The sequence below is a fragment of the Suillus subalutaceus genome (assembly GCF_016647625.1).
Source record: "Suillus subalutaceus strain FC151 chromosome Unknown DFJ58scaffold_29, whole genome shotgun sequence".
Lineage (NCBI taxonomy): Eukaryota > Fungi > Basidiomycota > Agaricomycetes > Boletales > Suillaceae > Suillus > Suillus subalutaceus.
This window is the reverse complement of record NW_024540278.1, coordinates 146,751-167,036: the sequence shown is the minus strand read 5'-3', so window position 1 is coordinate 167,036 and position 20,286 is coordinate 146,751. Positions and strand designations below refer to the sequence as shown.

The following is a 20,286-nucleotide window of genomic DNA, read 5'->3' as shown; positions in this document are numbered from 1 at the left end:
CTTGATTTCACAATACACGTGCGATCCCATCCTAATGTAAGTGTGAAGTCGTCAAAATGTTGGAAATTCGTGCGATAGTTATCCGTTTAGCCGGAACCAACTCATGTCCGACGCGGGAGTACCTGGCATCACCGAGCATCACCGGTGGGCGTCAGAGCTGCATCGTTGGGCTGCTAAGAAACTAACGGAGCGATCGATAATCGATAACGTATTGCACAAAATTATGCTATCTGCCAGCGTCTGCCAACCCGTCTGCCAGCATCTGCCAACTATCGAATCAACGATATTGAAGGGAAGACGCATATATATAGAGTTTATTCGCATCTTTCACATCTTGACGGCGTGCTGAATGGACCCGTTGAATGGATGAACGTTGAACCTTACTAAAAGTATTTCTTTTGAACGTTATCTGAATAATGCTATAGGATGTTCTGATCCCGGGAGGAGCCTCGCGCAGTTCCGGTTGCCAACTATAGGTTAGAATTTCGCGTGATGGAATGCAGCATTGTCCCTTTGGCCAGCTACATACCGATGTGATAGGTAAAAGTTGCTGTCAGAAGGTTAGCGAGAAGATCGATATATCAGTAGTGGCTAGTTGACAAAGCTACTCGGTATTCTCCGTTCTTCTGCACTACATGTGGATAACAACCACGAGGTCAATGGACAGAAGGGGTGAATGGGTCGGTCCATGCGCAGGCCTTCGTAGCGTCAATGCCTGGCTTTTTTTGTTTTTGCTCCACCCGTCGTACCCCCACTCGCAACACGCCTCTTGCCTTTAGATCCATCACCCCTGACGTCACTCAAGGCTGCATCCATGAGGCGCAGGGTTTCAAGTGCGGCTGCCAGAATCTGCTTCTCCCCGAGCCGTACTACGATGGCGTGTCTCTTGTTGAGCGTGAGCGAATGGGATGTAAGAAGCTTTGCGTCAAGCTAGAACAAGGAATAGTTTCCGTGTCACCGATCCCCGAGTAGAATAATGATTGGACGAACATACTTCAAGATCTGGTGATTGATAACCGGTCAAGCGCATCTCGAATATTCTTCGCAGTAACGAAGAGACTTGGAGATCAAACTTGGCTTTCGGGGGACGCCCTTTCTCCCGTGTCTTTTCCCATTCTTCTTGGGTGAGAAGTAGAAGTCTGATCAAAGATGTCAGCGCTGCAGGGAGAATTGGGTCCGCATCGATGATGAAAACACTATATGGTGTGCTTGAGCATAAAAAGAAACATAGCAAGCGAAGACCATACTCATCGCCTCCTTCGTCGAGCCACCAGTCGATCCGTTGTCGATATGTTTCGCTATTAGATACATCACCACAAACAACATTGACAACAAGGTCTGCTCGAATCTCCACGATGTCTTGTGGATTTCCTAGCGCACCCTTTAGATGGGGACAAGGCACAAGATCAACATGTCCGTAGCGCCGTAGCAGGTCTGAGTTGGGCAGGTCGCCATATGTATTGAACTTGAACGGATGTGAACCGATATAATCACTTAGTGCGGGTCAACTTACGATTTGATCTCCAGCTTTGATGGGCTTCGTGGTGACCATATGAAGATGGTGCTTCTCGTAGAAAAGTTTAGCCTGTGAAGGGCTACATGAATGACATGCAAACGCAAAGAAAGACTGGGACAGAGAGATTTCATGACCACACGACTTACATTGACAGAGTCATATCGAGCATTCAGAATATCAGCCATAGGCACCATCGCAATATCCGACGTATCATCTATTTCCTCATCATCACTATCACTGTCGCTGCCCCCTTCGTTCACAGCTTCACCACCGTCTCCCGAATCGTCAACATCCATTGCGCTCCCAATACTTGTGTTGGCCCGGGCGTCCTCGTTACTGTCTTGTTCTGGAACGTATTCGGAATCCTGCTCAACTTCGCCTTCCCACCTCTCTACATTGAAGCTTCGAGATAGAATTCGGCTGCCGGTAATATGGTACCGATGAAGTGTGTACCATACATCAATTTGATTGTGGGGGAAAAGGTCCGGTCGAGTCTAATTCGCTCAATATTCGAGTCCGAATAGGAAAAGGTGAAAAAATAGATCTACCTTGATCGCTGGAGCTAGCTTCTCGTGATAGTCGCGCTCAGCCTCATCCCGACCTATCTTGTCTAGATTTCACCACGTCAGCCAAGCGCATCTGCTTTCATAAACGAGAACGCGACGAGAAATGCGAAAATTTTGACAACAGACCTACCACAGCCGTCCCTTGGAGTTCTCGTAGTTCTTCGTCACTCCAAAATATTGGAGTATCGAATTGCGTCGGGAGTGACGCTATATATTGAGTTGAGAAAAAAAACTGACAGGTGGTTGTTTGGAAAGACCCACTGAGATATGTAATCCACTTTCCTTGGTTTCCTTGAGCTTCCTCCCACATCATACAGAGAATCAGTCCAACCCAACCCTTGTGCAACTTGTGCTCTCTCCATGCTTCAAAACCGAATTCAGAAGGAAGGGCCGAGGTCTGAGTTGAAAGTGTTAATGAACGAGGAAGCGTGAAAATTGTATGGTTTTCCTGGGGGACGTGTGAGTAACCAAGTTGGAGTCTGGACAAATTTTTTTTTGAAGGAGACGAACAGGTACATCCTGGAGTGCGACTGCACCACGTCCACTGCCAGGAAAATCGGTGATGCCCATCATCGAAGTATCCAAGACCCCACCATTGTATTGAAACCAAGCAGCGAAATCATCCATGTTTCAAAAACTCTGATGCTGATGGTGGATGATGAGCTCAGCGCTACGCCGGCGGCGAATGTCATATACTTACTTACTATATTTGGTAAGCTATGTATTAATTATATATCGTCGATGACAGCGTATGACTGCGCATGCGCCGCCACGACCTACTCCGCAACAGACTCTCATCCTATAAAACCGACCACCAAGATCACATGTACAGACAGTTCTTACAACGATGACCCAGACAAACGAGGACCAAGTTATTGATGGCCAGCCTCGAGGTGAGCAACTTTGGTCATGTCTGCGGCTACTATATCCAAATACTTAGAGAAATGGATACGCCAGATATAGCAAACCCTGCCTCACCATCACCGCCTTCAGATTCAGAGGACTCGCATCAGTTTCCTCCATCACCACCAGGAATACACGATAACCAACAACAACCCCCGCCTGTCTTCGCAGTAGCTCCTTCGCCATCCCAATCACCAGAAGCTGGTGAAATGATTACTCTTTCGCCCCAACCTCCTGCTATTACTCAGGCCGAAGGCATCCCGAACCTTCCGCAGCGTCCTCTTGATGTCGATGTGGATCCACGCATCGCGAGCCTGCACGCCATGTTCCCAGATTTTGATGACTCCCTACTGTGTGTTGATAATACTCTGTCAAGTCAAATATGCTGAATGACGTGCAGATCTTCTGTACTTCAGAGTGTCAACGGTGACCAGGATCTGGCAATTGATACACTGTTGGGGATGAGTGACCCCGATTATGTCTCTCAGCCGCTACCCGCCACCGGAGCAGCGTGAGCCTACTCAGACTGACCTAGACGAGCAACTCGCTCGACGTCTCATGCTTGAGGAAGAGCAAGCTGCGCAGAATCAGTGGCGCCCTCCGCAGCAGGAACAAGGGCCCCAATATTACCAGTCGAGACAGTCTGCTAGTCGAGACCGGGCAGGTGGAGATGAAACCGGAAGGTATACCGGTACGGCGCAGGTGGTTACTCCACCGCAACGGGACACTATGACAGAGTTCCAAGATGGTTTCAACAAGATAGCAGAGAGTACGTACTTCCAGCCTCGTATCATAGGCGGTAACTGACTGCGGAAATCACTAGCTGGCAAGAAGACATTCTCTTCAATCGTTTCAAAAGTCAAAGCGAAGATGCAGGAATACGATCAGGGCCAGGGAGCTTCCAGGTTCGCATCCCTTTACTTTTGTCACCAGAGGTTGTTTCATTAAATGATACCGCCACTTCCATCGACATTCGTTTTCACCAATTTGTTCATCTCCATTTATGCGAAACATCTAATGGATCTTTTTTACAGACAGGATACACAGCCTACGTGGGGTCAATCATCTCAACCTTCGTGGGGCAGTGGACAACCCACGCAATCCCAGTACCAGTCATCATACCATGATCCCAATCCGCAACACCAGGAATCCTACTATGACCCCAATCCACCGGTCGACAGTGGAATTCGTGGAAGCGGGTGGCAATCTCCTCCCCGTCCCGGCGGTGGCAACGCAAATCCAAGGACGAACTCTGTTCCTACTCTCGCCCCAAGTGCGACGTACGTTCCTCCGAACTTCGCCACCAAGCCTATACCGAACCCTACGTCCGTTGCAAGCAGTAGCCCAACCTATGCAGGATCATCGACGTATTCGCCGCCGACCACAGGCATGGGCACATCCCCTCCGCCTGAACTTGCCCGGCGGTCGGGTGACACCTCAAGGCCGCCGTCCACGGGTGTTGGTACCCCCGGGCGGAATTGACGCCAGTCAGTCGTTTTCTTCCCGCTGCCTTGCATCTCTAATCTAATTACACCTTAGCTAAATTTGGACTTCTGCCCAAACGACCTGTATCACTCCTCCGGGAACAGCCTCCACCTACACACAGAGACGATAGTGACGATGAATTGGAATACACGGAAAATCCGTTCGAGGAGAGGAGGTAATCAAGTGGCCATTATGGGGTAACGAATCGGAATCATCTGTGACTGCGACCGCTGATGGACTATAAATTACGGCGCGTACTGTACTAAGCTGCAATGTTTCACGCAAAGAGATGTCTTTTCTGGTAATCGGTATCTACTTCTTTGACTGTTGGTTCCAACTGGTTAATGGCTCGTCGCAAAATGGACAAACACGCTCAGGCTGTGAGGGTCATTACAGGTGCTGGAGTGCAGATGATGAGCGGTTACCCCGTCCAAGGTTTGAAGAACTCTATTAAGATAGCGTGCTTACAGTGAGATGGAAAAAGGTATAACCATGCGTGGTCGACGGCACATTGACACAGAACAGTACTTGTCCGTGAACAGGGTGGAAGATAATTGAAAGCAGTTACTATTAATGATGGTCGACAAGGACGCGCTGTAACCGACAATGAGAAGTGCTGGGGAAGTTGGGAATCGGAAGACGACGTGCTCTCAGTGATCATTCGAGTATACAATCATGGTGGCTTGATTTCCTGTCGTAAGTTGGCATACAATACAATATAGATGCCCAGGGATGAAAGTACTGTCAAAATAATCAGCATTGCCCGTTCTCTGAAATCCGTGCAACTACAATATCTCTAGCGTCCTCATGTCCATCATATCATCAACGGAAGTCATGTCCTTGACCCGTGCCATGATCTTGTGATCCGATGCACCATGCTGTTGCTAGGAGAAGTGTGTCAAAAGGCCGTCCAAGGCGAATGGATCAACCTCAACGCTCGCGAATGAGATACTGTATCAACTGATCCATCTTCTCCAGGATACCCGCCAGATGGTTCATCTAACGCAGACTCTGGCAAGGACTCGACCGTGACCATACTCCGTATATTGTCTGAAAAGCCAGGCAGTTCGAGATCATGACGATTCCACGATCTCTCCCGGTCCAAGTCTTCACTACGTTTCACTTCTGTGACAGAAAAAGCCATGCAAGGCAGTTGAAGTCTGGAGTTCGCAAAACGACGAGCACTGGGGTCGCCAAGGAGGGCATATAGTTTCTAAGCCGACCTCCTTGGCCATAGCGTTTCGCAGCCTGTAGACAGAAGTCTGCATCTCTTCGAGCAGGATGGCAGCGTGCATGGCGGTGCACAAAAAGGGTGTCACATGAAGGATCCAACCCGATCGCAGCCCAATACAATTCAATGGCCATCTCCATTTGCGATGCATTGCATAATGCAGTCTTGCATGAAGGCTCATCGACAACCGGAATGAGTTTCAATATCAAAGCCGTCGGAGATGCTAACGCACTCACTGGTAGATTATTCGAGACAGCTGCTCTTCGCATCTTCGTCAAACATATACATCATGTAATGATGAAATTCAACAGCTTCGATCATTCGATCGGCACGGTCTTTGGTTGACGGGTTTGCCATAACGAATCTAAGTCCCAGCCGAAGAGCTGTGCAGCGTACATCATCATGGAAGTGTGTTCTGCGGCTTTGTTATAATGCACCACCATGAATGTCTTCAATCTAGGTTCAAAAAGCGTTCTGCGAGAGATCGATTTTACTAGGAATACTATCGTGGAGTCAACCAGCGGCTTCTGTACTGCCCATCCTCAAAAGCGGTTATTGCAAGTGCACATGCAGATATGACTGAGTGTGTCTATTTCAGAATGAGACAACTCATGAGGTGTGACATAAAGCTCACATTAATGACGCTGCACGGAAGTCTATCTATGCGCTGACAAGCATTGGCCAGGTCTTGAACTTGGCGCATGACCTCATCACGACGACTGGCATTGAAAAGTGCAATAGCCTGTAAAAATGACACCGAAGCTCGAATCTGACAGACTGAAGGAAATATTGAAGAGAGTACCTTGGAAATGTAGCCCAACAACGAGAGCTGGATGGCAACCGACTATGTGACAACGCCGAATCAACCTGCTGTCAACGGTGTCATGATAGGAAGAGTAATCAACCTTGATTACATCTTGAAGCGTAGAGTCCCACTTTGAATTTTGCGCCACACGGCCGCGGAGTCTCCATAATCATCCCCTCTAATCCTATCCTTGTCCATCGAGTTGATGATGAGCATGCCAAGGAGCGAGAAGATGCCCGGCACCCAATCAACGAACTGCACATGCACGGGAGGGGAAATTTGAGGATCCTCGTAAGGCGGGTGTGCATGCGTATATAAGATGGCAGCATCGAGGAAAGTCCAGTTTGCAAGTGCGAACTGCGAAAGAACATGCAGTTAGCATCAGGGCGGTAGATATAGAAGAAGCGCACAGATCCAAGCGACTGCGAGATAAATGCCAAACGTTCATTTTCCAAAGGTTAAAGGCTGTGGTGGCATAGGATGCGTTATTGCCGCGCAGTCGAAAACTCGCCCCCTAGGTCTGGGAACTGTCAAAGCTTGCAAAATACAAAAGGATGGAGCACACGCTACCTTTTGACTAGGCGGTGTTTAGCACTTTATGGCAGTTTTGAATGCACGAACTTGCGGGGCAAAGGCAAGTAGGTGACGAATGTTCGACATTCATGTTCCGTCCGAGTGCTTTTTGTAATCTCCTCGGCCTTCCTCGAAAAAAAAGGCTCTGTTGTTATTGTCCTCAATATATTTTCGTCACCGCCTCTGTTAGCACACTCCTGAAAGCATGTCACTAGTTACCATTGGTGGTACACTAGTCCAGTCCATAATGAGTCGCTATCCTCAAGCTGTGGGAATGAAATGTGAGGCCTACAACGACGGCATGGATTGTGTGCTCATCAGTCTCTTTCTCTTCCGAATCAAGATGTCGCCAGTAGCCCAATTTCTAATTCCAATTGTTAGTGCATCTTAGGAGCGGTCACCTGTGATTCTGAGGCAACAGACTGGAAAATACAAATAGAAGTCTACATTGGGTGCACATATCAGGGAGGTATACAGTTCCACAGTCTGAAAAATGGAAATTTATCTTGGCGACAGGCTGCACGTAACCACGACTTGATACTACACGCGAAATCGTCAGATGAATGCGTTAATTAACAAGCTGGAGTATGCACGAAATTGATCATATGCCAATATGCACGAACACTATGTGCTGCTCCAAGGGCATGTCCTTGTCGCAAGCCAACGACTGGACCGCTTTGTGCAACACTCTGGCAGCTCGCACCCTTGGCAGCACTTTTTAGCGCTTCCCACGGTCTGTCAGACCCGGTTTGTGTGTAGGACACAACATGTCTCTGAGACATCCCTCTCCCTGGAGGCTCTCCCTCAATTCCTCAAGAGTAACCAGTGTACCCTATCTATATGTTTCCCGAGACCGCACCCCTGCAGTCGCCTCCGTCCCCGTCCCTGCTGCCCTGCCAAGCCTGTTGCCGTCCCTGTTCCCACGCCCTCATATCAGGAAGCGTCCCTGCTTCTCCGTTCTCAGGCAGGGACTCCTCCGTACCATATCAGGAAGGCGTCCCTGCTTCTCCGTTCCCAGGCAGGGACTCCTCCGTCCCATATCAGGAAAGCGTCCCTGCTTCTCCGTACTCAGGCGGGGAAGCCCACAAACTCGTCATATCTTCCCCCCCCCCCCCCCCCCCCCTCCCTCATCGAGCCCACAAACTTGTCGGTCATATCTTCCCTACCCTACCATACCACAGCACCAAGCAAAACAAACTAGTTCTTCATATCTTCCCCTTCCACCTCGTTGAGCCCACGAACTCCTTCGTGATATCTTCCCCCCCCGCCTCATTGAACCCACGAACTCCTTCGTGATATCTTCCCCTTCCACCTCGTTGAGCCCATGAACTCCTTCGTGATATCTTCCCCCCTGCCTCATTGAGCCCATGAACTCCTTCGTTATATCTTCCCCCCTGCCTCATTGACCCCACAAACTCATTGGTCATATGTTCCCGCCCGCCTCATTGAGCCCAACAAACTTGCTCGTCATATCTTCCCCACCATGGCACCAAGCCAAACAAACTCATTCGTCATATCTTTCCCCCCCACGGCACCAAGCCAACAAACTAGTTCGTCATATCCAAACTACCTCCCACCCCCTAAGCATCAGAGTCTCATATTTCACCCTTTTGGTCATCATTCGACGTTCTGATGGTCCCAACTAAGCATGCACTGCAGAAAATGGCAGATTATGTCGACGATGGATGTGGCAAAAACCTCCAGATCCGTGTGATTTTTGTCAGGTCCATTGCCGCTGCGATATCAAACGATTGCATTTGCCAGTCGCAATATTCATTCCCATCTCATTTCACACAGATTCTCATGTGACTCGTTCGCTCTATGATCCTCGACCACCTAGCTCACCGACCACTGCTTGCGCTGCGAATCATTGGCCATGGCAACCAGCGGATCATATAGCAGTAGCACTACTGGTGAATCTCAGATGTAGTTACAAGCACTATAAGATGTCCGAGTAATGGTACAGTACAGCTCTCCTCCTCAAGATGTCCGCAAACCTTGCTAGACTCGATGCTGGCCTTGAAAGATGTAGACCAGTGCTTGCAATGCGTCAATGCGTAGTGGGTCGGCTTGATTATGTTGAAGCAGGCGATGGCGCAGATACAAGACGGTGATGAAGGTAGGCAGGTAGATGACGGCAGGCAGCAATCTACCATGAATCTGAAGGCAGGGAAGGATGATCAACCGCCTGAGCATGCCAGAGTAAGACATCGAGAGTGCATACCTCATGCGGTGAAAAATGACTGAATGGAACCACACTGGAATGAAGGATCTAGTGTGTGAAAGCTTCAAAATTCTCAGCAACTTCGATGCGCACTTACCAGGTTACTTTGATGGGTGTCAGATGAAGGGGCAGACAAATGGCCCAAATATCCTGCCACAGGGAAAGACTTGATTCTAGTCTTCGTGAATCATCGATTAGCACTCGCCCATTTGAAAACACTGCTGCCTTCAGTAGGCAAATTGCGCCGTTGCAGGAAAGAATCAGCCACTTAATACAGAACCAAAACGAAGAAATGAATTGCTCTCACTTGTTGCTGAAGGTGCCTGTGCCATGGCTCGAGAGTCGAAGATCCGTAAGAAATTCTTCAGCAGGTGAGAACTCCTGCGAGCATCATCGCCTCACCATTGCGAGGGAAAACTTTGGGTACTCTGGGGCAGATGCTGATTTCGACATCCTCCGAGTTCAGGCTGATGCGCATCCTAGCAGCCATGTATCATTATTAGTATAGCGGGGCAAATGCGCAAAATGGACGGACGCAGCCCGAGGTTGGAGTCGTATGCAGTCAGCATTTATCGTTCTATCACAAGAAGGGTTGTGGTTGGGTCAAGCACATCGCACACAGCACTTTGGACTTGGACCAAAAGATCCTGAATTCAACAGTGGGTATGAGACCTCCTAGTATTGGCTAGTATTGGCTTTTCACCTGTATCATCACATTGTTTTTATATTTATGTGGGAGTCCTCGACTCCCACTGTGCAGAGGCCCATCAACCTTCATCACATGTGCTTGTCGTTGTCATTGAAGTGGCCTTCCGGGACTCCCACTGTGTATGGGGCTCAAACATTACCACTCATACCTCTTGTTGCAGGCAGTGGCCTTCCAGGACTCCCACTGTGTGGAGGCATCTAAAATCATCATCCCTCATCTCTCCTCACAGATGGTGGCCTTCCAGGACTCCCACTGTGTGGAGGCATCCAAAATCATCATCCCTCATCTCTCCTCGCAGATGGTGGCCTTCCAGGACTCCCACTGTGTGGACTCCTCAAAAATTATCGTACCTTATCTCTGCTTGCACACAGTGGCCTTCCCAGACTCCCACTCTGTACAGGCCTCAGATCTTGCAACATCGTTCCTGTGTATAATGTGGAAGCATTGATTACATATGTACCTTATCTCGCCTTGCACATGGTGGCCTTCCAGGACTCCCACTGTATACAGGGCCCAAATATTATACCTTTCATTATGTATAATGTGGTAGCATCTCAAGCAGTTCGTTGAAATCTGTCTTCACACAGTGTGGCCTTCCAGGACTCCCACTCTGTAAAGGGCTCGAATGTTGGCCTTCACAACAACAACACCTCCTTTCCTTAAGTATAATGTGGAAGCGTGTACGAGCTGTATACCTTATGTCTCCTCGCACATGACATGGTGGCCTTCCAGGACTCCCACTCTGTATGGGCCTCATATATTATACCTTTCATTATGTATAATATGGTAGCATCTCAAACAGTTCGTTAAAATCTGTCTTCACACAGTGTGGCCTTCCAGGACTCCCACTCTGTTTGGGCCCCAAATATTGCACCCCACGCATATCAGTATGTATGTATAATATGGAAGCATCTCAAGGTGACTAATCTCTTCTCGCACATGGTGGCCTTCCAGGACTCCCACTGTGTATGGGCCACATATTTTACACTTATGCACTTTTCCTTATTTATAGTTTGGTAACATCTAACATCTAACAATGGCATTCAGGATTACGTTCGTTTGTTCTGCTCGCACACAGTGGCCTTCCAGGACTCCCACTCTGTATGGGCCTCAAATCTTGCACTTTACAACCACATCACATCTTTAACATCTTTACATCTTTACATCTTTCCTTATGTATAATATGGCAGTATCCAAAGATTTCGTATCTTACCTCTCATTTATCAACACACAGTGGCCTTCCAGGACTCCCACTGTGTACAGGGCTCAAATATTGATCTTCACAGCAACATCACATCACCTGTACATAACCTGACCTGTACATATGTATAATGTGGCATCACACACAGTGGCCTTCCAGGACTCCCACTGTAGCAGGTCACAATTATAATTTATAATTTATATGTCAGTTGGCCTCAATGACTGAACCCAACCCACCACTACAATCAATATACAGTTGTAGATAATGAAAGTCAACCATTTTAATCGTGCTTTGTTTTGCCTTTCAGGTATCTTGTAACCCCAACCGAACCCTAAGCTAGGGTTGGGGTTTAAGTAAAGTAAGTAGAGTAAGTTAAGTTCAGTTATGTCAAGATATGCTAGAGTTACCAATGAGACTTGTGTATATACATGTGGCACTTCTGGGACCCCCCGAGCTTGCGAGGGTGGGTTAGAAGTGCCACATGTATATACACAAGTCTCATTGGTATATAATTATAAGTGGGACTCAAAGTAGAAAGTAAAACCTGCTTAGTAGTATGAACCATTAGGTACATTTACAATGACTTGTTGATAATAATTGGCTGACCACTATAACTCCCTCCCCCCCCAGGCTCAGATAAAGGCCAGATCTACCAGAGTATTGCCAAGCTCTTATTTGCGAACCACAGTAAGTATGATGCCGCATACACCATCAATCCCAAAAATTCTGTGACACAGTTGGCAACCGCATTGGAATGTGAGTCCTTTTTTTTATTTTACTCTGTTGATAAAGACACTAAAATTCCTCCAGTCTCAGGGGCAAATACAAGAAAATCAAGGCATCATTTGGCAGCACTGGTGCTGGTGTAATGCCAGCTGAAGGGACCTAAGCAAATAACCTCTTAGGTGAGTCCCTGGCCCTGATTTCTCGGTTCTCAACTGATTTATTTGTAGATGCAGCACTGTTGGAGCTGCCATGGTACACAGACCTGGACTCCATTTGGCATTCCAATCTGTCCATGGCCGCAGTGACTCATTCATCAAAACTGGGCGTTGATCATGCCGATGCATTATACTCACTTGTGCAACTGCGTGGTGGGGCTGGTCTCCCCACACACTTGGCTTACTCATCAATGGTCACCTTGTGCTCTCCCATATCCCTTGTACAATACCCATCCTTATGGTTCCAGTACTTCATCTTTGCAATACAATCAATAATATTCTCTGAGTGCTCAATATTGTGTGTCTGCTCCTGCTCCTGTTCCCCCTTCTGCTCCTGCTCCTGCTCCTGCTCCTCCTTCTCCCCCTTCTCCCCCCTTCTCCCCCTTCTCCCCCTTCTTCCTCCCATACCGCCCCTTATAATATGTCCCCCAATTCCACCTTCCTGGTCTTCCGGCACCAGATTACAACTTCGACTATGACGACGATGACTTGAATCAAGAAATCAGTGGATGGTTTGACGCACCGCTTGAAGAAGGTGATGATATGATGGTTGACGAGACAACCAATTGCCCTCCCCATGTTGCAGGGAAGAAATGGCAGCTCCCCCTCATCACCATCACCCCCCTCCTGATCCTCCAGCACCATTCTGTATGCCCGAAACATCCTCGACATCTTCCTACAACAGCCATTTGGCATTTGGTGCCCACCTACGTTGTGCACCTGAGTGAGGACTGTCAAAGAGTGCATCCATCAGCCTTGCACGAGCCGCTTGACCTGGAGTGCCTTCATATGTCCTGTCACCAACTACTTCTTCACCATCTGGACCCTCAATTTCTTGATTAACAAAATCTTCCCCCTCTACATGAGCCCACTTTAGAGAACTCTTGTATGTTCCATCCTTCTTGCGATGCTCAGTTTCAAAGCAAATGATCATGTTGTGCAGGATGATGCAGCACTTGATCCACTGCACAGCAAATTCAAGGTCTTTCTCAGCCTGAATCCTAAACTGGAGCTCTCGAAGGGACTGAAGCCATCCCTTCAAAACAGCAAATGTGTGTTCGGCATGAGCATGAATCTAAATAAATATAAATCAATTGAAAACCACCAAAAAAAAAACCCTTAGAGAGGTGATAATTAAATGACTTCTAGTCCTTTGTCAACCGCCCATTGTAAGGCTTCTTGAAAGGGGCAATGCACCATGGCTCCAATGGATATGCACTGTCAGCCTTCACCCAATGACCATCAGGTAGAAGGTCAGCATGCTCTTCATAGAGATGAGTAGATTGAAAAGTGAATGCATCATTGACACTCCCAGGATGACCCAGAGAATAATCCACAATGAGAAGGTTATGGGGCAAAATGACTGCCTAGAATTAAATTAAATTTTGCACATGAAAATAAAATAAAATAAAATAAAAACCTGACAGCCAAGGGAATACTTGGATTTCCCATCATAAAATGTCTCACCATAGTAGCCAGGTTTGGTAAAAAGATCCATAGTTGAGCCATCAATGGCTAGAAAGCCACCTTCACTCTGGGCAGGTACGTGACTCAGCAAATTTGTGAGCCAGGTCAGTGTCCTCAGAGTTACCTGCCAGAAAGCAGATAAACTAATCATGGGCATCAAGTACCGCAATCATCACATGATTAGTGCAATTAACTATGGACCCAACACTGACACCTGCCCATTGAGCAACATCCTCAAGAGTAATTGCATTGCCATAGTGGCTGGCCCAATTCAAAAAAATAGCCAGTTGGATGGAGACAGGGAGCTGAGGATTGTTGGATTGGTTTTGGAAGATGGGATGATCAGATATATAATCGAGAATATTGTCAAAGATCTTGGGGTTGACACAGAGGTTCTGCCGAAACAAGTGAGGGCGATGTTCTTCATGATGAACCAACATGTGAAGCTGAGGTGCTCATGGAGGAGGCTCATCAGGCTTGTGCAATACACAAGCCCTCTTAACCTCATCACGATGTGGTGAAAGAAATAGCAGTCAGCTAGATATACCAACTAACTTACTAAATCCTAATGGGTGTGAGTGCAGTACGTTGACCCAAGGACTGCTATTAAAGCACTTCCTTCTAATAGTGTGAGGGAAGAGAAAGGAAGAAGCTAAGATCTAAGACCTGAGATGTTCCGACCAACCGAAGGTTCGAGTCCGAGAATGTCTGATGCAACGTGGGATACCAACGGTGTACCCAATGCGAGATACCGACGAGGATCACCGATGCGAGATACCAATGATAAACACCAACACGAGTAGAGGAGTCTGATGCCAATGGGAGCGGCAGGTAAGGCTAGGCTGAGGTAAAGAGAGTCTAGGTATAACTAGGTATGGGTTGCCGAGTCTAGACTTGCGGTAGCGGTCCAAGTCTTATACAAGGCCTAGGTATAGAAACCTTAGAGAGTGCGCACTTAGCGCGGTTAAGGCACGTCCGAGTTGAAAAGCAAAGAGGGATCAATTGCACAATCAACACTAACTAAGGTGACTCCTACAACGGTAGCAGGTATGTCCGGAGAAGGGAAGGAAGAGATAATATGAAACCTGAGTCCTATTTATCTAACTGCATGAACGTCCGGAATTGCACAGGCAAGAGTAGTAGCGAAACACAGGGTATTCGGTTCAATATGTAATAAGGCTTGCGAGTGCTGCGGTCATGGGGATACATGTAATAACACCTGCTGTTCATTCAGTAATGATAAAATAAGCTTAAAACACACCAATGGAGATAGGCGGACATGGGCAGGACATGGGAGGATTCGGTACCGATGGGATGGAACGGTCGGCCGAGGTGCGCAATGACCAAAACGACAAGTAAGGGATGGTACAGACAACCCTGGCTCCCTGCGAGTGGCTGAGGCAACAGGTCCGTATCGGCCAAGTTGGATATAGTCTGGTGCGACAAGGAAGAGTCGAGTGAGTCGAGGCTTTGCAAGGGAGTGATGCATGGAGATGATGTGGGCTTCTAGGATGCTTGACCTCTATAGCAAAAAGGGGTTCTGCAAGGCTAGCCCGAGTTTGAACACCACAACAAAGAGCATTAATGGTGTGAAGAAGGCGGCCATAAGGCAAAGGGACATCATCAGAAGAGTTAGAGCTATCACCAGAAGAACCTGAAGTTCCTGCCATAGGGGAGAGGGGGGAGGGGGGAGAAGCAGAGCTAAAAGACAGACTGATGATGTCATCACTGTCAGAAGTAGTCGAGAGTGAGTCCACATCAGTAAACTGAACATTTCTCCCCAGATAGTGGCTATTTTGACAATTCCCCACAGTTGCTCACAGACTCTCACAGAGTGGACAGCGCTCACAAGAGGCATATAAACACAGTCAGGCAATTCGCTGTGCGGATCACAACCTGGCTAGGCACTAAGAAATATAATGCTCAACCAGTATAAGTGAGTCTAAGCTCTGCCTAGCTGCTATACTCGCAGAATGCAAGAACGTTCGACCCTAAAGGGGAAGCAAGGAAAGCAAGGATTCATGGAATGATGCTGATCAACCCTGATTAAAGGCAACAAAAGGCGATGTAAGTGCGAGAAATGTGCTGAAGGCGCGCGTGCGGGAAAGCAAAACATGAAAGTAGCACAAAGTGAAGACATGTACTGAGATGATGATATGAGGAAAAGTGTGAATCTAGATGGATACTGATAGTGCCACTAGCTTTAGACTGATGCTAGGGCCTTAAGATGATGACGGATGCATGCATTGCATGGAACTAACTGCCAAGTAACATGGTAGTAGAAAGATGATAGGAAGATGGGTAAAAGGTGTAAAATGAACATGAAAGTATGTAAGTTCTACCTAAGCGCTTTCTCAGGGCTCAGAGCCAAATAGGGAGCGCTCTAAGTATGTAAGTGAGGTAAAGTAAGGGTGCATAATGAAATACAAAGTGTAATATGCTAGATATAGTTAGATAATGAAAAGGGATGCACCAGGGAACTGGTTGGATGATGGATGGATGCTCCTGGATGATGCGCGACACAGTGTGCTTAAGCACGAGAAAGTGGGCACGTGGGAGTGCTGTGCATTGTGTACAGAATGATTAGAGACATGATAGAAATCGCATATGGATGATGGTGCAAGTCATGCAGTAAAGGCCAGTTGCCATGAGTCATGATGTAGGCTATATGTGCCCGCAGAGACTTGAGTCTCTACATCGCACAGCTCTCACAGGACATACAGGACATATAGCTATCAAGCTTTCAAGGTTGCCAATGCTGCCAGTGTCCGAGTTGAGCAACTCTAAGTTGTAAATACTAGTACTATGAGTTGTTCTACTGAAACACTTGATTGAATTTACGCCATTATACATAATGCACTTGGTAAGGTAATACAAAAAAAACAGTGCGCGACTATCAAATACACCTATGCCACATCAATCCAATTGGATAGTAATATTTTGACCAGCAGCCCATGACTCAATGTGAGAACCTGCGACTTGTTGACCATAGCACCACAAATATCAATGCATCAGGAGACTTACTGTGTAGAGTATGAGGAAGCACATGGTGGAAAAGACCGTGTTTTTTTAAAGGCAATCCACATCTTTCCCCATCCAATGTCTGCCTTGATGAGCTCAATATTCCCAATGATTCTCCCCACTTCACAAACATGTATGAAGACTATGACAGATTTGGAGGCTGGGATGGGGATACTGGGGGTGGTGTTGATTTAAATGATGATGGTTCTACCAGCAGTCTCGTCAATGAAGAAGGAATATTACAGACTGGCGACTTCATTGACTGGTTCCCTGGAGCTTCTCAATCATATGGTACAGGCCATACTTTTCTTGACTTATTCAACTCAGACAAGAACAGTATACAATGTGCAACAAATCTTTACTACCCATTCAGTGGCCAGAAAGATTAGGAACTTGCCTCATGGCTACTTTGTTTGGGATTAAGTATGGGGAAGATAGATAGCTTTTTGGCACTCAGTATATTAAGTACTTGACATCTTCAATCGGTCAGTCTGACGAAGTGCTCATTAAGATTCGGGGTCTTCCTCTGTCGTTCTCTTCAGCCAAGGAACTGCGAGGCAGAGCAGAAACGTTGCCAAGTGGCCCACACTGGATGTCTCAAGTAATTCAGACAATGCATCCGACAAAATCACTGGTTGTATTGTATTGGCATGACCCCTTGGATTGTATCTTCAGCATACTCAACCATCCATCCTTTCATGACTGGTTAGATGTTTCGCCCCACAAGGTGTATACCATGGTGGAGCAGCTGTGCTGTGTGTATTCCAAATGGATGATAGGAGATGACATGTGGATGATGCAGGTGTGTATCTTTGTTTGTGAAAGCTGCTCAGTACTTATCATTTTCAACACAGTCGGCTCTACCATGAGGTGCGACCCTACTTGGGACCATTCTATCATCCGACAAGACAAATATATCTGTGATAACGAGCGACTGAGTTGTGCACCCACTCCTCATCAGCCTCGCTAACATACCCATGTCCACCAGACTGAAGACATCATCTAATTCTTTTGTGCTCACTGCCCTGCTCCCCATGCCAAAATTCCTTTACAAAAAGAAACACATGCGTGGTATGCTGGAGGATCATTAGTCCATCAGTGCCTAAATCTTGTTTTAGAGCTGCTTAATCAGCCTGCCTGTGAGGGAATCATGTTGTCAGATCCCATTGGGCACAGTCACTATTGCTTTACTCCTCTTGCAAGTTACATCATCGATACTCCAAAAGCCATGATGCTGGCTACTGTTGGCAGCAAAACTTCCCTGGTTATTATGGCCATGTTCAAGCAATTTGGCGACCCTTTCCAACACCAGCCTCAAACTAGTTCAACTAGACTCACACAAATAGCTGTTGTCCAGAGAAAGGTCGATTCCAATGATATTAAAGCTTTCTTCAACAAAGTGCAAAAGTTTCATTTAAATGGTGTCGACAAACCTTTCTGGCAGGATTGGCCCTTTGCTGACCCATCACACTTCCTCACACCCGAAGATCTCCAGCATATTCATGAGAGTTTTACGATCACAACGTTAAGTGGATATATGTGTGGTTGGGGAAGCAGAAATTGATTTCCACTTCACGGTGTTGCAGCCTGTGACAGGGTTTTGCCATTTTTATGGTGGCATCTCAAAGCTGAAGCAGGTCACAGGGTGTGCCCAATGTGACATCCAGCACTCAATTGTTGTGGTCAGTGCAGATGTAGTACCCAGCACCATTATGACTGCTGTATGAGCTCTGATGGACTTTCATTATCTCATACAGTCATCACGGATTGATGATCACAATATCAAGTGTATTTCCACAGCACTGGCCAAATTTCATGCTAACAAACATTCAATCACTGCTGCTGGGCTTCATCGCAGAAAGGGCAACAAGCCTATTCACAACTGGTACATCCCAAAGATAAAGCTCCTGCAGAATATAGCTCCCAGTATATGCAATACCAGTGTCAACATGCAGTGGAGTGCAGATGCAATGGAGCATGCACATATAACTGAAATAAAAAATCCTGCATGTTCAAGTAACAACAACAACTATGATTCACAAATCTGTTGTTACCTTGACCATGTAGACAAATGTTGTTGTTTTGACCTTGCAACAAGTCTATTAGACTTGAGGCTGTGAACCAATCTGGACTAACACCTTAATGTCAATCATGATGTCATTGATTTTGATTTTGATTATGATGATGACCTCCCTGCAGACCTCTTGGCCATAATCAAGTCTCCTGGATATGCACACCGGATCACTGACTACTTTGCAGTAGCAAAGGCCCTCCAGCACAGGGAAGTAGGGACAGTCCCTCTGCCACTGTGTACCTTTGTTGTTAAATGTACAGCCTTTCATCTAGCCTACCACCCATCAATCAGGGCCATTTCCGTCAATAATACTGCCCTTCAATTCAGCCTTCCTGACTTATGACCAGCCATCGCAGACTTCCTTCATCGTGAAGATACTCATGGGTACGATCATGTTCATCTGCTTGGGGGGGCTAGGAGGACTGGGTCCAATGCTCTGCTTCCATTCGATAAACTTCAAATATGGTTCAAACTCCGGCTTCGAGATACCAAATTTCACGATATCACCAATGTGTGACCTGCACAGACCCTGAACTGCACACTGCCTTCTGACATCTGGACCTTCAGCAGTGTTATCGTCAATAACAAGGATGGGCACTCATGGCCCACTGATGGTCTTCATGGTGATCGATGTGTTTCTGTTATGTTAAATACTCTCTAACTCTTGAGATCCCAGGCCACATTGTCGCTCAAATCAGGCTTATTCTCTGTCCAATTAGAAAGATGGACACACAGGAGGCTGGGAAGGATTGCTTCCTCACTTACGTGCAATGCTTTAACAATAGTCATGGTGAGCGTGACCCAGCTATGCAGCTGCATTTGCTGAAGAGGGCAAAGCGGTCAAATGGGACTAGCACTGGTAATGTCATACCAGTCACTCAGCTCAGGGCGCCTGTTAATGTTGTCCCTCACTTTGGTGCAAGTGCAGACCCTCATCTCACTCAATATAACAGTATGGAACATGCATCAGAATTCTGGCTTAACAAGGACTAGGATAAAAATATTTTCTTTCCTCTTTCGATGTAGCACGCCATTTTTTTGAACTGTATTATGCCTGCTTTTGCTAATTCCAGTTATTTTTGTATGAATCTTGTGTTATTTTTAGTTAGACTGTGGTGATAAGCAATGTCTCTGTCTCACCACATTGCACCCTTTGTTCCCTCACTCAGCGCCAATATGCCATACTTTTATAGGACAATTGACAATGGAATAAAATTGGCATTGCTGATGTCAATTCCCATTAACGATGTTGCTACCTTGAACAAAATGACAACCATTGAACTTGACCGTTTAGTGACAACTGAACCTCAATCCCTGGCAAATGGCTCCCTAGGCCATCTACTACCTCTGATCTTTAAGCCTTTCACAATTAACATTCCCCAGGTGCACTCATTTACACACCGATATCGCAAGCTCAGAGTCTTGTTGTATGACTATGCTGGCGGTGCTGTGACCCCTCGCATCAAAATTTATCAGCATCCAGACACATTCGCCCAAATCATTGCTGCTGTTGTCTTCAGCAGCCCAGAATGTATCAGGTACAATTCCATGGTCACCTTCTGGGAAAGTG

At 46.9% G+C, this 20,286-nt stretch overlaps 8 protein-coding genes across 8 annotated transcripts; 5 read left to right on the top strand and 3 right to left on the bottom strand.

Moving 5' to 3' along the window:
- Nucleotides 1-443: 443 nt before the first annotated feature.
- On the bottom strand, nt 444-2,821 carry DFJ58DRAFT_777259 (uncharacterized protein). Its single transcript, XM_041389545.1, has 9 exons — nt 2,593-2,821; nt 2,344-2,530; nt 2,209-2,289; nt 2,065-2,126; nt 1,663-2,010; nt 1,514-1,585; nt 1,248-1,465; nt 995-1,196; nt 444-930 (listed from the first exon to the last, which is right to left on the bottom strand). The coding sequence occupies exons 1-9, from the start codon at nt 2,707-2,709 to the stop codon at nt 709-711; spliced, it is 1,509 nt and encodes a 502-aa protein (XP_041246064.1). The 5' UTR covers nt 2,710-2,821; the 3' UTR covers nt 444-708.
- On the top strand, nt 2,822-4,843 carry DFJ58DRAFT_777255 (uncharacterized protein). Its single transcript, XM_041389544.1, has 7 exons — nt 2,822-2,975; nt 3,040-3,337; nt 3,386-3,464; nt 3,496-3,754; nt 3,809-3,890; nt 4,020-4,447; nt 4,525-4,843. The coding sequence occupies exons 1-7, from the start codon at nt 2,930-2,932 to the stop codon at nt 4,647-4,649; spliced, it is 1,317 nt and encodes a 438-aa protein (XP_041246063.1). The 5' UTR covers nt 2,822-2,929; the 3' UTR covers nt 4,650-4,843.
- A 1,804-nt stretch (nt 4,844-6,647) lies between these two features.
- Nucleotides 6,648-6,863, bottom strand: DFJ58DRAFT_610041 (uncharacterized protein; the record flags this gene model as incomplete). The annotated part of the gene is made up of 1 exon (XM_041380865.1): nt 6,648-6,863. A coding segment is annotated over one exon (216 nt), but the record flags the coding sequence as incomplete, so codon positions are not given.
- Nucleotides 6,864-9,155: 2,292 nt separating this feature from the next.
- On the top strand, nt 9,156-10,460 carry DFJ58DRAFT_839679 (uncharacterized protein; the record flags this gene model as incomplete). The annotated part of the gene is made up of 4 exons (XM_041392548.1): nt 9,156-9,281; nt 9,538-9,674; nt 9,812-9,962; nt 10,173-10,460. The coding sequence occupies 4 exons, from the start codon at nt 9,156-9,158 to the stop codon at nt 10,458-10,460; spliced, it is 702 nt and encodes a 233-aa protein (XP_041246061.1).
- A 1,875-nt stretch (nt 10,461-12,335) lies between these two features.
- DFJ58DRAFT_725719 (uncharacterized protein) lies at nt 12,336-13,088 on the bottom strand (the record flags this gene model as incomplete). The annotated part of the gene is made up of 3 exons (XM_041385282.1): nt 12,336-12,627; nt 12,678-12,800; nt 12,862-13,088. 3 exons carry the CDS (start codon nt 13,086-13,088, stop codon nt 12,336-12,338), a joined length of 642 nt encoding a protein of 213 aa, XP_041246060.1.
- Nucleotides 13,089-17,034: 3,946 nt separating this feature from the next.
- Nucleotides 17,035-17,390, top strand: DFJ58DRAFT_611649 (uncharacterized protein; the record flags this gene model as incomplete). The annotated part of the gene is made up of 2 exons (XM_041380894.1): nt 17,035-17,098; nt 17,143-17,390. Coding segments are annotated over 2 exons (312 nt in total), but the record flags the coding sequence as incomplete, so codon positions are not given.
- Nucleotides 17,391-17,786: 396 nt separating this feature from the next.
- Nucleotides 17,787-18,206, top strand: DFJ58DRAFT_657448 (uncharacterized protein; the record flags this gene model as incomplete). The annotated part of the gene is made up of 1 exon (XM_041381980.1): nt 17,787-18,206. A coding segment is annotated over one exon (420 nt), but the record flags the coding sequence as incomplete, so codon positions are not given.
- A 163-nt stretch (nt 18,207-18,369) lies between these two features.
- On the top strand, nt 18,370-18,762 carry DFJ58DRAFT_657398 (uncharacterized protein; the record flags this gene model as incomplete). The annotated part of the gene is made up of 1 exon (XM_041381974.1): nt 18,370-18,762. A coding segment is annotated over one exon (393 nt), but the record flags the coding sequence as incomplete, so codon positions are not given.
- Nucleotides 18,763-20,286: the final 1,524 nt, after the last annotated feature.